The sequence below is a fragment of the Malania oleifera genome, chromosome 6 (genome assembly GCF_029873635.1).
Source record: "Malania oleifera isolate guangnan ecotype guangnan chromosome 6, ASM2987363v1, whole genome shotgun sequence".
In the NCBI taxonomy this organism is placed as follows: domain Eukaryota; kingdom Viridiplantae; phylum Streptophyta; class Magnoliopsida; order Santalales; family Ximeniaceae; genus Malania; species Malania oleifera.
In genome coordinates this window covers 27605567-27621844 of record NC_080422.1, presented here as the reverse complement: position 1 = coordinate 27621844, position 16278 = coordinate 27605567, and the positions used below count along the sequence as shown (strand labels likewise).

The window sequence follows — 16278 nt, the reverse complement described above, 5'->3', positions numbered from 1 at the left end:
TCTCTCTCCTTATGTTACACAACTCTCACTTAAATATCATAATAATTTGTTATCTTTAATTCAATAATGTTTCATTTAGAAATATTTTAACTTTTAATTAAGGCAAGAAAATGTTTTGACCCAAATTTTCAAAAGGATTTGAATTTTTTTTTTTCATTCTTTCAAAATCTTTTAATTTTTATGCTAATTACATTATCAAAATCTATATTTTTTTTTATTCTTTATGTACGCAATTGCATATATATATATATATATATATATATATATATAGATATATATCGAAATTACTTCCCTATACTATTAAAATTGATGTCACAGGTTTCTAGAGAATATTTCAATGGTTAAAACTTGAAACATCTGTGTTGAAAACAGTACTGGAAGAATATTACTCATGATCGAAAATCATTCAGTCGAACTCAAGCTACAAGAACACGAAGGTATGAAATTTCTACCAATGACAGCTAGGAGGAGGAATTTCAGCAGAATTATACACTTTCATCTAAAAGCTACATCCGTTGTAACGAGCTGCTTGATTTTCATAATTTTTTTTCCTTAAATAAGACAAATCAGTATAATAAACTCAGCAGACCATAATCTAACTGGACCCGCAGGTACTAAGGATAAAACAGAAACACATAATGGAAGCCTAAGTAGCAAAAAACATAAAATCATCATATCACAAACGCAAAATCATCCATCACAATACTAGAGTTACTACATCCACTGTATTTAAGTATATACATCCCAAAAAGAAAGACCTAGGGACATTTCCCACAAAATCCAACCATCCCCACCAAAACTTACCCTTCAAAGAAAGCAGATCAATAGTACTATATCAGCAGAGCTTTACCCCCTCTCCTATCAGGGGCTCCTGAAATGTTTATAAAATTTTGGGATAAGACACTTCTCAGTAAAGGAAATAAGCTAACACTAGCATGTGGCAACATGAGTATTTTCGTGTTCTACATATAATCATACATAAACATATCAATATAACTGTCTGTATCATATCTGGGAGACATATATTCTCATATAATGGCAGAACATATAGGATTTTCATAAGCATAACTCATCTCATAAAACATAGTACAAAAACAATCCTGGTAGGTTAGTTGACTGTTGTCATGTATTACCCCCACATGACTGGGTTGTGCGGCTCGAAGGCGAGACCTAACAATGGTTGGCCGACCACTGCCAAGTCAAGAGTACAGTCTGTAAGTCCGATGGGTTTGCCAGACCTGGTTTGTACACCAGGGGCGCTCACTCTTCCTAAAACCACATCAACTATCCAATCTCACATCACTCCGTACAACGGCGTTAACACAAATATCATAATGAATCATGAACACATAGCATCGGTACCGTGCAAGTGTTAGCCTAGACCAAGCCAACCAGGTTCTGATAACATATAGCATATACTGAAACAGTGATACATGGATATTTCATATTATTAATTGCCAAATCAATATCATCATGTCATTTTGCATATATATATGTATATCATGAAAATCATTGGCTCGTACGCCGGTATTTCACATTTTACCATAGCTCGGCTTGTACGCCAGCAAATCATATCCATAGTTCGGCCCGTACGCCGGAAAACATATGCATAGCTTGGCCTGTACGCCGACAAACATATATTCATAGGTTGGCCCGTATGCTGGAAAATCGTATAAAAATCTCGGCTCGTACGCCGGTTTTTCATATAAAAATCTTGGCTTGTACGCGGGTTTTTCATTATAAAAATTCATATCTTTATCATATCCCCAGCATTTCATATAATTCTACTCATGCCACACGAAATAGGTTTTTCGTATATTTAACATACCATCATTTTCAGCAGTATTTTCCAAATATAAAACATGCATAAATATATTTATTTTCCTGAAACTAGATGCTATAATAATATACATATATTTTCATAAAATAATTAACTTAGTTTATCCGCTTACCTATTTCTTGAAAAGCCTTTAAGAGAAATACTCCTGCACTTGCAGGGTTCCTTGCTCAACACCCTGAAAACGACATTTCTCAAAATTATAGTTCAGTATTTCTATGCGTACTACACTTTCTACAACTGTCAAATAGCCAAATACTGAATAAAAAGTCTTACCCGGAATCTGGGATGGTTTCCAACTCAGCCCCACTGATGATCCACTCCAACAGATTTGAAGAGAAATCTCCCAGGAGTGTTGTGGTTGCTTCAGATCATCGAACCAGTGGAAATCTAGCCCAGAAACTTAGAGAGAAGGAGGAGAAACTGAAGGGGGAGAGAGAAAGAGAGAGAATTCTGCGGCCAAATTAAGCTGTAAATTGCGTTTAACCACTATTTATACTGTGACCTTCATCGACGAGATCATGAAAACAACTCGTCGACAAGCTCTCTCTCCTCGTCGACAAAAGTCAGAGGCACCCAAAAACCTCTTCTGGTATTTTCTCGTCAACAAAGACCTGTTTACCCCCTTTTAATTTCCTTTTCTCCCTTCTTTTATTATTTGAATATTATAATTTCTTTGGGTCACTACATTCTCCCCTCCTTATAAAATTTTGTCCTCGAAATTTACTATTCATGTAACTTATCATCCCTTAAAAGAAAAATGATTTACTTATTTTATTACTTTCCCTCACTTATGGAGGAGGAATACTGTGGTTACATTTCGAGTCTTGGGAGATTACATATACAAAAGAAAATTCTCCCAAAACTAAAATGCCACTTACTAACTAAACTTTTTACATGTACTTGCAAAAGAAATACTACCTAACTACTTACATTTTACCCGATTAGATTTCTTGGAATAAGTGCGGGTACTTCAGCTTCATCTACTCTTCGAATTCCCAAGAAGCCTCTTCAACTGTATGATTCCTCCACAAAACTTTTACTTGAGGAATCTCCTTGTTATGTAACTCCTTGTTGGCCTTACAAGGCTTAACATCTTATTTTGATGCTAACAAAGAAGTAAAACTTAACATGCTTTCTTTAAGTGATGTATTTTTAGGACTCAATGATGAATGTATTATTAAAGAATTTATGAAAGTTTGTACTTCAAAGAAGGATGACTATATTAAAGCTTGAGGCATGGATTAAAACTTGAAATTCATGAGAGCATTAATATAAAAGAAAAAGCTTCAAGAATGAAATTCCAAGTGATCAATATGGAAAGCTCAAAGAAAGACGAAACAAACATAAAGATCTCAAGGAATACAATAATTGGAAATTTGAAGGAGTTTATAGGAAATTTCATGTAAGTACTTCAAATAATTTCAATATGGATACATGAAACTCTTAGGTTAATTTATTGGAGCTAAATACCTTTAAACATACTTGAAAAATATTTTTATAAGGTCAAAAATTATTTCAAAAAGGTTAGAATCATTTTTGGAATGAAAAGCATCAAAAAGAGGATTTTCAAAATGCTGATAATTTTTCTACATCTGCATTGAGGTATATTTTTCTCTATCAAAAACTCTTTATTTTAAAAAGTGTTCAACATGAAAGTTGTAGGATTTTATCTTAACTTTAATTTGACACCAAGATCACCAAATTTGAAGTTATAAGGAAAAATTTATGACCAAAAAATAGAATGGTGCTCGAAGCTGACAGTAGCATGTGTGCATGCCAGGCGACTGCTTGAACATGTTAGGCGCCTGGGTGGCTATGCCAGATGACTGGCTTAGTTCTGGGGGGCTACTGCCCCTGTTGTTTCTTTAAAAATAACATGGCAAGCGACTGGAGGATTGGGCAGGCGACTGCCACACCGCTGTTTTGATTTTTCTTATAATGGTCAAATTTTTAAATGGGGTTGTTTGTGGCTCAAAATTTATGGAAACTTTGGGGATATTTCAACACACTTGGGGACCAAGTTACTTGCCTTTTAGAGTCTATAAATAAGCCTCAAAGATTATTGAATCACAAGCAAGAATTAAAATTTAGCAAAAATTTAGCAACTCTCTCAAATTGCTCTCAAACTCTCAAGGCTCTTTTTTGCTCTCAACTTACACAAAGCTTACTGAGTTTTTGTTGATTTACTCACCAAGTTTGTGCTACAATTCTGAAATCTTTCATTCATTGAAAGAATTAAATTGGTGATATACTTCTTTGAGCTTCAATTTGAATATTCATATTGTTATTTACTTTGAAGTATATAGTTCGGAATTGTTGTACTAATCAGCTCTTTTAGGAGCAAATTCTTTGTACACAAATATTTGATTTGTATCCTGTAGATTGTCGATTCCAAGGGTTGTTTGGATCGTTGACTAAGCAAGGGGATATTGCTTAGAGAGGTGAGCTCTAGCCTATGTAAGGAGTGACCGGACGAGGGGATATCATTTGGAGAAGGTGGGCTCTAACCTTAACCAAGGAGTGTTGTAAAGGTTTGTTCCACCCGTCAACGGAACAAGTTTAGTAATCCTTTGGTGGTTTTCCAAAGGCAAGGACGTAAGCTGAGTATAAGTCGAACCTCGTAAAAATCTCCGTCTCACTCTCTCTTTCCTTATTCTTTATTTTCAGTGCATATTTAAATTGCGTGGATGGTTTAAATTTGAAGATCATATAAACTACGTATATTTGGAAAACAAACAATAAGATCAGTTGTTTAATAATATGACCATGTACTAGGAAAGATTAGGTTAGCAGTGGGTGAGCAAACCATAAGATCAGTTGCCCCACTATCAAGAATCCATAAAGAATCATTATTATACTTACCTGATAATGAAGATTCCACACTACCTACTTGGTGTGCCATGGATTGAGGGGAAAAAGAGTTGTTGAAAATGGCCAAATGTTGCTGGTACTATTTAAGGGTGAAAGGAAGACTACTAGTAGATGGATTGGAAGAAGCTTGATGAGCACTATGCTTTGAACCCTGATTAGGCTTAGAATTACGAGGTCCTAGAGGGAAGCCATGGACGCGGTAGCATTGATCCGCAGTATGACCCTCTTTGCCATAGTGAGTACATCTGATAGACTTCCTAGGTGGACCAGGGCGTCATTCCTTTCATGGCTGATAGTTGGCGGCGGCCAAAGCAATACCTTGAATGGATGGTGGAGGCAAAATGCTGCAATGGCATTCTTCTTGAAGCATGATAACATAGGTGCAGTTGAGAGTGGGAAGTGGACCAATCATAAGTATCTGCCCACGGATCGTAGTGCAGGAAATGTTGAGCCCCAAAAAAAAAAAAAATTTAAGACATGATCTAGTTCTTGTTGTGTGAGAGTCTCCTTGCGTGCGTTGCAAGTACATGCAGACGTCCCTTGAACTGCACGTAGCTTGTCCCAAACACTCTTCAATTTGGCAAAGTACGCACTAATTAATAAAGATCATTGAACAATAATATTAATATCTTGTTGAAGCTTGTATAATAGAGGGCCATTGACTTAGGAGTATTGATCTTTTAGATCATCCCAAATGGCGTGGGCAGTTTCACAATCGATCACACTATTAGAAATCTCTTTCGAAATAGAATTGAGAAGCCAAGAAATTACCATAACATTGCATCATCTCCATTGTGGGTGTTTCGAGAATTTCGGAAGATGGTGAAGGTGGCATGCCATCAATGAAGCGTATTTTGCTTTTTGCTTGGAGTACGAGACTCATTGCACGACTCCATGTGGAATAATTGTCCTCTGTGAGTGGTGGAGAAACCAAAATACGTTTAGGATGATATGATTGTTGAAGGCATGAGTGATGATTAGGATCATCATATTTTTCCACCTTAGTTGCCTTTCAGCCATGAGAAGTGAACTTGTCTTTTTTTTGAACCAAAAAAGGGATCTAGTTTGACTTGGGGTGCGGGTATGTTCAGTGGCATGGTTTGGGCTCAAGTTAGTGTCTGTTGGCTAAAATAAAATGTTCAACCCAAATAGAAATGGAATGGAGTGACTGTGAGTGTGTGTGTGTGAACTAGGCTTTAGCCTCAGAAAAATAGCCCAAAATCCACCTTCTTCACCTATGAATAGAAAGGCAATATGAAGGTTGTGCACCCCAACTGTTTGAAAAGAGTAGAGGAATTCTGAAAAATAAAACACACACTCAACATTTGACAGTAATGTTGATGTGAGAAGATATGAGAAATACAACCTTTGTTTAATAGTATTCAAAGATAGAGGAACGAAACTGAGGAGAATTATCCTCAAACAGAAGTTTAACCTCTCAATGATCTATTTGCTCTAATACCATGATAAAACTATAGCATGCAAAAATGAGGAGGAGATAGAGAACAAAAAAATAGAGCAAAGAATGAATTGTTATTAATTTATTTTTACAAGCTCTATACAACCCATATTTATATATGTAAATGGGAAACATAAAGTTGAATGCAATTAATCTACACGGTCCTGTCCATATTTAGATGATTTTCTGACTTCTCTTAACTAGGAATTTCATGTAATATCAGTCACTAATTTGCTTAATACTTGTTGTGATCTTAAGCAAGATTGTTGCTGAAAGGTAAGGTGTACTCCTAAGAGGGGGGCTGAATTGAGTTTATAAAATTTTCTTTGCAAACTCTATAAGTATAACTTTTTTTCAACTTAAGTTGATTATAATCACACTCTCCGATCAACAATTTAATTCTTATCAACCACTTTACTTATATTAACCAACAATAGGTGATGTTGTTTACACAACTTTTAGTGCTTCAATGAATAACAATTCCAAATCAGATTTATACATGAAGGACAATATTGATTTCAAAAAATAATCTTAAGTGTCCTTGTAATTTTGTTTCAATCGAATGATTTATTAAAATCAGTTTTAATATTTAGCACTTCAATATTTGAATCCAATACTTCAATACATAACTAAATTTCAGAATCAATAATTCTTCTTAGCTATGAACAATTATATAAGTTCAATACCCCAATCTGAAGTGTTTTTGCAAAATAGATAAGGCAATCATACTAGTTTAATATCAGCTGTGATGATTTTGGTGTAATCCCAAGAGGGGGGGGGGGTGTGAATTGAAAATTTAAAATTTTTTTTCCTAGGTTCAACTAACTAGTAGCAGTAAATACACAACCTAGGGTAGTCTAAGCATATATCAATTCAACAAATATATATGATATGAAATGACCCGCCTATTTTACCGTAATGATTTTTTTTCACTATACATTTAATATAATAATCTTGTTATCATGTTCAGCTGATAAGACATAATCCACCTGGACCCATGAGTATCAAGGATATACCTGAAATACAATTCTGATACCTAAGCAGCGAAAAACATAAAAACATATACATATTCAGTTATCCAACGAGTACAATACCAGAGTTTTTCCAACCATGTCAAATACATATACTTATCCCAAAAAGACAAAAAAATGTGCCCTAGGGTTATAACCCAAAACTCCTAGCATAACGGCTTACCCTTTCTGACAAGGTAAGACAGTCGACCTCTAATGCTGTGGAGCTCCATCTGCTCTTCTCTCTGGGAGTCCTGAAATGTTTATATAACTGGGGTGATACACCTCTCAGTAAAGGAAATAAACTAACATCGGTGTGTGGCAACATGAGTATTTTTGTGTTATACATAATATCAGTACATACATCATATCTGGTAAAAATTGTTGATATCATATATGAATAAAACATGATTCCTCATAACATAATACGATATACTAAATTAGAAAACATGAAAATCATCTTATATAACGGTATAATATTGAAATAACACCCAGGATGGATAGTTAGTTGATGTCATATCTTACCCCCACATGACTAGGTTGTGCAGCCTGAAGGCGGGACCTTGCAATGGCTGGTCGACCATGCTAGATCAATCATAAGTCTGTAAGTATGATGGGTCTGTCCCACCTGGTCCCGGACTGCCAGGGGAACAACTCCACTTTACACTGACTGTCATCTCTCACACTACTGGTTGTGTGGTAGCACTATCATAATTCTTAACATACAGCTACGGTACCGTGCTCCTGAAACTAAACTAAACCATACCATCTGGGTTCTGATATCATATTATAAGTTTCATATTCCATAGCAATAATTGACATATTAATGTTTCATAAGTCCTGTCATATCTTTCATGTTTATGGCATGCGCCAACATGAATCACGGCATCTGCGCTGGCATAACATATCATGTAAATCACGGAATTTGCACCAGCACATCATAACATACTGAATCATGAAATCTATGTACTGTTTAATAAAATATTTAGAACATAGTTTTCGTACTATTTTATGGTTTTTCCTGAAAACTGATAATACATAATTATTCTAGGAAAACATAATATTCCATTAATATAATTTCCATGGTAAATGTTACTCATGCTACATAGAAAGGGTAATATTCAAAACATAAAATCTGTTCTAAAATCATATTTGTGATATTATACATGAAAATCATATTTCTGATGAATAACATTATTCCCCAACATAATTCTACAATATACATATTTACCTGAAGTTAAATGCTGTAAAATAATAAATATATTTTCATAAAAAGGTCAACTTAGTTTATCCTCTTACTTGGCTTACTGAGAAGCTCACAAAATACCCAATCCTACACCTGTAGTGTTCCCAGTACAATACCCTGAAATTAACATTTCCCCCAACAAAACTTCTGTATAAACTCATCTAAAACTTTTCCTCAACCTAGAAATATCAAATACCTTAATAAATATTAAAATAATCAACTTACCCAAATTTTGGGATGGTGCCCAAGTAGGCCTAACCAATGATCCACTCCAATAGATATGGAGAGAATCTTCCCAGGAGTAGCGTGGCAACTTCATATTGTCGAATCAGCGAAGAACGAAGCTGGAATCAAAGAGAGAAGGAGTGGAGGACGATTTTTGGGTGAGAGAGGAAAGTTGCATGCAGAAATCTCACTGAAAACCCGAGTTTGAGCTATTTATACACCTGCCTTCGTCGACTAGACACATCACTTCGTCAATGAGGCAAAGTAGAGAGTTTTTTTTATGAACACTTATTCATTGTCGACGAATTTCAGGCCCTGCAAACAGTCCTCTCGGTAATTTTTCGTTGACGAGATCCTACTGTTACCCCCTTAAAAACTTCCTTTTCTTTCATTTATTTTATTATTTAATTGTTATAATTCACTGGGTCATTTTGAAGGGATGAATATGGAATCTCCCAAAATTATAACCATTAGGGACAAGGTGGTCATTTTGAAAAAGATTAAATATAATTAACTCTTATTTTCTTCCGTAAAAACATGTGAACCCGAGAGGTTCGGTCATTCGAAGCCAAAGGCCGGTCGCCCAAACAAACTCTGTAAATTTGAAAAATTTAAGGGTTTGGTTGACCATGCATAGTACCAGTTGGCTGAGGTGAGGCAATCTGAACCCCTTCATAGGTTTGGTCGCCCATCATTTGGTTTCGGTTACTTGAAGGGTCCATTTCGGTCGATCATGATAAAATTACTCTTGAAGGTTGGTTTACTGAGGACGATGTGTTAGAAGGGTATAGTGGGTCAGACGCCCTAGGGAGATGTGTGAAAAATTGGATGGTCACCTGAGTCCATTAAAAAATCATTTATAAATACTTCACTCAACCAAGGGATTTTGAACACTATGGGTCAGTCGACTGGGGCCCGTACAAAATGACCATTGCCCTGTTTTTGTTCATGAACTTATTCAACCATGTGTGAATAAGTTTATAGCATTATGCACAAGGGTTTTGAGTCCTAATGGTTAGTCTATGGTCTTTTGAGCATATAATCCTCATCATGCATGAGATGCAGTTATTACACATATAAATATTACAGAACCAAAAATTCAATTTGAAAATATAATTGAAAAATGGCTCTTCACTTCCTTTGTTTTTCAAATGCCTTCCTATGGTGTGATCATTTTGATCCTTATCGCTTCCACTATATCTTTACTATCCTTGCGTGCTATGGTTAATTTTGTTCAAAAGGTCAGTGCACAGGTAAGATACAAAGTGAATTGTCATTATCAAAATGGGATTTGACTCACAGAGTCAACAAGATGTACTTTCAACAATTTTAGCTTTCAAGGCTTTAACATAAAATTTAATCCAATCAAACTTCTACAATTACTTTAAATAAAGTAATATTGATTAACAATCAAGTATATCCAACAATCAATCCAAGTTCAGTTCTTGTATGATGTTCAAGATTAGTTTTGTAAATTCCGAGTACCAATATATGATAGATTAACAAATCTCAGAATATTCAAAATCTAAAGTTCCTTTCAATTAATAAATAGTTATAATGTGAAAGATAATCTCAAAGATTTGATTTTACAAGGCCTGAAACTTTCCTATAATTAATAGGGCAATTTAATTTCAGCAACGTAATTAAATCAGTATTCAAGGTTACTTCTGAATTTGTCAAACCACTTAACAACCAAATAATAATAACCAACATGTTTCTTGGTTTTGAGTGTGAAACAAATTCAATATTTCAGTGAGCTTCAAAATTTGATAATCTCATTTCTCAATCAACCAATCAATATAGTATGTTGATTTTAAATATGGATCAAAATAAGAAATTTCAGCAACTCTCAATATTCAGCAAGTAATTAATGATCATACACACAGGTTATATGCTTGCAGAAAATTAAAGAGAGTAGGGAGAAGAGCGAAAAACCATATTTTTTACAAGGTTCAGCTAGCGGCCTACGTCCTTACCCCAAGCAACCGCTATGAGGAATTTCCTTTCCAACTTTTTGACCAGGCAAAGTTACAACCTCTCCTTATTAGGTGGAGATCCCTCTCTAACAAGAATACCCCTTCTTGTTAGTCCAACAATTCAATAACCCCGAACCGTAAAAAAAAATCTCTCTCTTACAAGAATACCCCATCTCATTAGCTAACAATTCAAAAATCCTAAATCGTCAAATAATAGCAAGAGAAACAACTTGTGTACAAGTAACACTCTCAACAAGAGCAGATTAGTACAATTGAATAACAATATACTTCAATCAATAATCAATATATAAAGACGAAGCTCAGATGATTGTTACCAGATTTCGGATTTAAAAATGAAATTCTCAATACAAACAAATCAGAAAACTTGTGGCTTTGTCAGCAATAACACAGCAATAGGTTTAGAAAATTTTAGCAATGGACTCTTGAATTTTTATTTGTATGTGCTTGCTAGTTGTGTTTAATTCATTAGAACAACATGTATTTATAGAGTTAAAAAGTAAATTTTTGTGTTGCCCAAGTTAATTGGAGTATTTCCCAAGTTTTTTGAAAGTTTGGGGGCCAAGCAATCAAATTTGGAAACTTTCCCTTGCGGTTATAAATTTAAATTCTCGTAGGTCAGTCGACTATGACCTGAGGTCAGTCACCTGATCCTTTATAATTTAGAGTATTTTTCAAACACAGAATGTGATTAGTCGCCTCATTCTGAGAGGTCAGTCGCCTAATTCGATTATGTCTACTCAATATTTTTAGCATTTAAATGTGAGTCAACTGAAAATGAAGCATCAATCGCTTGATCGTGCAAAACATATGCTTTTAAAAACGTTGTTTCCAAAAACTCTTTTTAGCTTTTAAACTTGGAATATTGAAATGAGACTTTTGAAAATTATTTTTCGGGGTTTTCAAACATAGCTCTCTAAGTCAATATTAATTCCTAAGAACTTCATGCATCAATATTGAATTGTTTGAAGTACTTACATGAGATTTCTTAAGGACTATGACTTTCTAATCATTAAGTCTTCATGTATTTGTTTTGCTCTCAATGTCTTCATGTATTTGCTTTGCTTTCAATCATAGCTCATTGACTTAAGTACATACTTTCATCAAGTTCTTCTAACTTTAAGTACAAGCTTTCAATAGACATTTCAAGTACTCGATCTTGATCTTTTATTAACACACTTGAGTCCTGAAACTTCACTTAACAAAATAAAAAAGTCCCTTTGATTTGTTATCATCAAAGTAAGATTCTAAACCTTATGAGGCCAACAGTTGCCATGAACTATGGCCTTCCTCAATAGGTTCAGTTCAGTTTAAATAGTTCTTTAAAGTAAAAAACTAAATCCTTAAAGTAAAAAACTAAATCCAAACTGGAAAACTTGGTTCCCTGCTTTTCTAAACCAAAAGGAAAGGATCCAAATAAAAAAAAGCCAACCGATTTAAGTTCGGTTAGGATAGTTTGCTGGTTTTGTGGGCACCCATTCATCTTGAAATGCATATAATAAGTACAATATTTGGAATGGTGTTAGAAGTGCAATACGTGAGAAATTTAAAGTATTAGCTAGGCTGGATTAAATTATGAAATTTGGTTTTAGTTTTCCAAACGCCACCACATTTCTTTACCTTTGCCATTGTTAGAGAGTAATGCGTTAATTTGTTTTATTGGAGGTCTCTTAGGAGCACCTAGGAGGTTGACAATGAAATTTCTATGCTAAACATTTTAGGATTAAATTGTGGTAAGAAGGGAATCAAGGCATTCAAAACATTTATGTGTATGTGAGAGACACAACATAACTTATTCTTTGAGCAATCTTAGCTTTTTAAATTGGAAGTAATATTTATATTTCGTTACAGAAGGTCTGAAATTTAATAGACTATTATTTTGCTCATCATATTTACTTTTATTTGAGGAATACCATATTATATTCCAACTCAAAACACTTATTCACTTACATATAAATTTTTTTTTCTCTCTCTTTCTCTCTCTCTTTAGATGAGTGCAAAAATTTGAGTATGTATGACACCGTAATTTCTTTATTTTTTTTAGAAATACATTGTTGCATATATTTGAAAATGTTTTAAAATTGTCATAGATTCTGAAAGACTGTCCAAGCTGAGCAAGCTAAGTTGCCTTGATCTGAGTAGTAATTCTTTTAACCAATAAGTATTAAAGTCTTTAAGGGTGCTCCAAGCTCTTACATATTTATCTCTTGGGTCAAATGAAATTAGCGGACAACTTTCTGACTTGGGTATGTGTTTGAAACCTTCTCGCTTTTTGGTTCAATTCATTTTAATTCTTATGCTCATAGTAATGGACAAAAAATATTGTGAGAAAAAAGGAATGATCTTTTCTTTTTCAAATTTTACACTTCTTTTGCAGATATGTTAGCTTTTAGGAATTTGGAGGTCTTAAATTTGGGGGATAGTATTTTGAGTGGGAGTATTCCTCCAAGTATACTAGCATTACATTCTCTCAAGGCTTTATCTTTAGTTGGCTCTAAGACTATTTTTTTAGCTCGCTGTAGGCTTAATGGCACTTTACCTCCAGGTAAGAATTAAGCAGCATGTCTAGTTTCTCTATCCTTTCATTTTAAATTTTCCTTGCAAATAGTTTTGTTCCATGTAGTCCCATGAAAAGAAAATCAAAGCTATGAAATCCTTACTTATTTGATTTCTTTTGCAGATTTGTGTGAACTAAACAAACTTCAAGAGTTGGATCTTAGTGATAACAATATCGAAGGGACCCTTCCTCAATGTTTGAATAATTTGACAAATCTTAGGCTTCTGGATCTCTCCAAGAATCAATTCACGCGGAAGCTTTCTGAATCTCTCATTTCCAGCCTAACAGCAATGGAGTACATTGATTTTAGCAACAATTTCCTCGAGGGCTTATTCTCATTTAGCTCATTTGCTAATCATTCCAAGCTCGAGGTTGTTCAATTCCTCAGTTTCAATCACAAGTTTTAGGTGGAAACTGACTTATCAATTTGGGTTCCCAAATTTCAACTAACGGTCCTTAGGTTATCAAACTGTAACCTAAATAGACTCTCCGGTGGTCATATTCCAAAATTCCTTTTGGGCCAATACAAGTTAACAACCATCGATCTTTCTCACAATAACTTAACAGGACATTTTCCCAAGTTGTTGCTAGAAAACAATCCAGGACTAGAATACCTACTTCTTAGGAACAACTCTTTGGTGGGTCAATTTCGTTTTCCACCGACAACTTGCTTCCATATTGATGTCTCAGACAATAAGCTGGTTGGTGAAATTCAGTCAAACATAGGGGAGATGCTTCCGCAAACAAGACGTTTAAACATATCCAAAAATGCTTTTGAAGGACGTGTTCCATCCTCGATTAGCAACATGAGTGGGATTGGGCTATTGGACATGTCCTTCAACAATTTTTCAGGAGAGGTACCAAAAGAATTGCTTGCAGCTTGCACCCGGTTAGAGTTTTTGGATTTGTCTCACAATATGTTTCATGGTCATATATTTTCAAATCACTTTAATATGAGCAGTTTAAATCTTATGCGTCTGGACTACAACCACTTCTCTGGAACTCTATGTTATTTAACAGATTTGTATGTTTTAAGGGTTTTAGATATTAGCAACAATTACATGTCTGGTCAAATTACTCATTGGATGAGCAATAAACACTCGTTGTTTAATCTCAACATGCGGAATAATCTATTCAGTGGTCAATTTTCATGTGAAAATATTACTTACGTATATTTAGACATTTCTTATAATGATTTTTCGGGAACTCTACCTTCATGTCCAATGGTTCAACATTTGCAATTCTTGCATTTAGAAGGGAATAGATTTGGAGGATCAATACCAGAAGCTTTTCTGAATTTTTCAGGAATATCGTCACTAAACATTAGGTATAACAATTTATTTGGAAAGATTCCAAGTGTGATTGGATCGCTTTCTAGCTTAAAAGTCCTTTTGTTGAGTGGAAACCATTTGAGTGGACTAATTCCAAATGAGTTGTGTCAATTAAGTGAAATAAGCATAATGGATCTCTCCAATAACTCTCTTTCTGGGTCAATACCCCACTGCTTTAGCAACATCACTTTTGGAAATTTAGGGGCTTACCGCTTCAGCTTTTCACAAAATTTGGAATTCATGTGGGCTCGATCTTCCTATTGGGAATTTGGAGGTTTACTGAAGGGGCACACAGGTGTTGGGGTGACAGTTCAATATTATGGATTGCAACAAGAAGAAGTTGGCTTTGTCACAAAAAGCATACTTAAGCCCTACAAGGGTGGGATCCTAAATAACATGTCTGGATTGGACTTGTCATGTAACAACCTCACCGGTGAAATCCCATATGAACTAGGAAGTCTAAGTTGGATTCATGCAATGAACTTGTCCCACAATCGATTTGCCAGTCCTATACCAAGCTCTTTCTCAAACCTATGCCAAATAGAGAGTTTGGACCTTTCTTACAACCGTTTGAATGGGGAAATCCCTTCAATACTTGTTGATCTAAACTTCTTGGCAGTGTTCAGTGTGGTTCATAACAATTTATTAGGTAGAGTTCTAGAAAAGGGGCAATTCTTGACATTCGAAGCAAGTAGTTTCATTGGAAATCCATTTCTTTGTGGGCAAATACTGAAAAAAAACTGCAGCCCCATTGTTGAGCCGGCACCTCACTCTCCAAGCAAAAGCGATGGGAAATGGTATAAAGTGGATCCAATGACCTTCTTTGCAAGTTTTGCTGCTTCATACATCACATTTTTCTTGGGAGTCATAGTTGTTCTCTATGTCAATCCTACTTGGCGACGAAGGTTGTTCTATCTAGCTGAAGAATGGTTCTTTTCGTGCTACTACTTTGTTTATGATGCTGTTCGCAAGTTTGTAGCATGCATGTGCTGATAGTTGTTATGTAATTAATTATAAGTTTGGCTAGTATAAGATTATCAAAGTCTTTTTAGGTATGATAGACATACCTTATGTATTGTCCAATATAATGTGTACTGATAATTGAACTATAAATTAGCATGTACGACAAGTTTGCTTGTCTTCAATGGAAGCTCCTAGAGTTAATGCTGCAACATTATATTTGGATCAGTGGAAAAGTTATGGTGTGTCCCAACTGCAGTGAAAGCTTCTTGGTCCCTCCATTTGATCATTTTATAGTTCTATAGATTTCCAAGTTCATTTATCTTTTTTTTCCGAAAAAAACATAACACCCAAATATTCAAATGCCCAAATCTCAATTACAAAATATTGCAATTGTAAAAACCAACCATTTCTTATCCTTTATGTATATATGTATGTATGTATGTATGTATGTATGTATATTATAATTAAAGATTGAATTTGGACCTTCCGTTGCATTGCATAACTGGTAACAGAACATGTCTAAATATTGTTTGGCTCTTTGTGGCTGCATTTTTTGTCTCGTTATATTCATCCTTGTTTAGCTCTTCCTCACCTCTTCTTCTTCTTCGTCTTCTTCTTCTTGTCTGTTAGTTCTTCTCCTATGCTTCATGCTTCTCTAGTATTGCATCTTATGGCACCAAGTGTATCAAGTCATATACACATCACAAAAGAAACTTATACATCCTATGGGGAGATAATATTCTTGACAACAGATTGTGCCTGGGTGTCAATTCACCAAAAAC

At 34.8% G+C, this 16278-nt stretch overlaps 1 protein-coding gene across 1 annotated transcript; it reads left to right on the top strand.

The window, feature by feature from the left end:
* Positions 1-4901: 4901 nt before the first annotated feature.
* LOC131158523 (cuscuta receptor 1-like) lies at positions 4902-15526 on the top strand. The gene is made up of 4 exons (XM_058113392.1): positions 4902-5142; positions 13023-13190; positions 13326-13573; positions 13733-15526. Exons 1-4 carry the CDS (start codon positions 4902-4904, stop codon positions 15524-15526), a joined length of 2451 nt encoding a protein of 816 aa, XP_057969375.1.
* Positions 15527-16278: the final 752 nt, after the last annotated feature.

What these genes read in the sequence shown, in the direction of transcription:
- LOC131158523 (XM_058113392.1), top strand. Translation starts at nt 4,902, where the DNA reads ATGGACGCGGTAGCATTGATCCGCAGTATGACCCTCTTTGCCATAGTG. An exon ending in TAAGTATCTGCCCACGGATC is followed by an intron (nt 5,143 to 13,022) that starts GTAGTGCAGGAA and finishes CTTCTTTTGCAG; the next exon opens with ATATGTTAGCTTTTAGGAAT. An exon ending in CTAATCATTCCAAGCTCGAG is followed by an intron (nt 13,574 to 13,732) that starts GTTGTTCAATTC and finishes GGCCAATACAAG; the next exon opens with TTAACAACCATCGATCTTTC.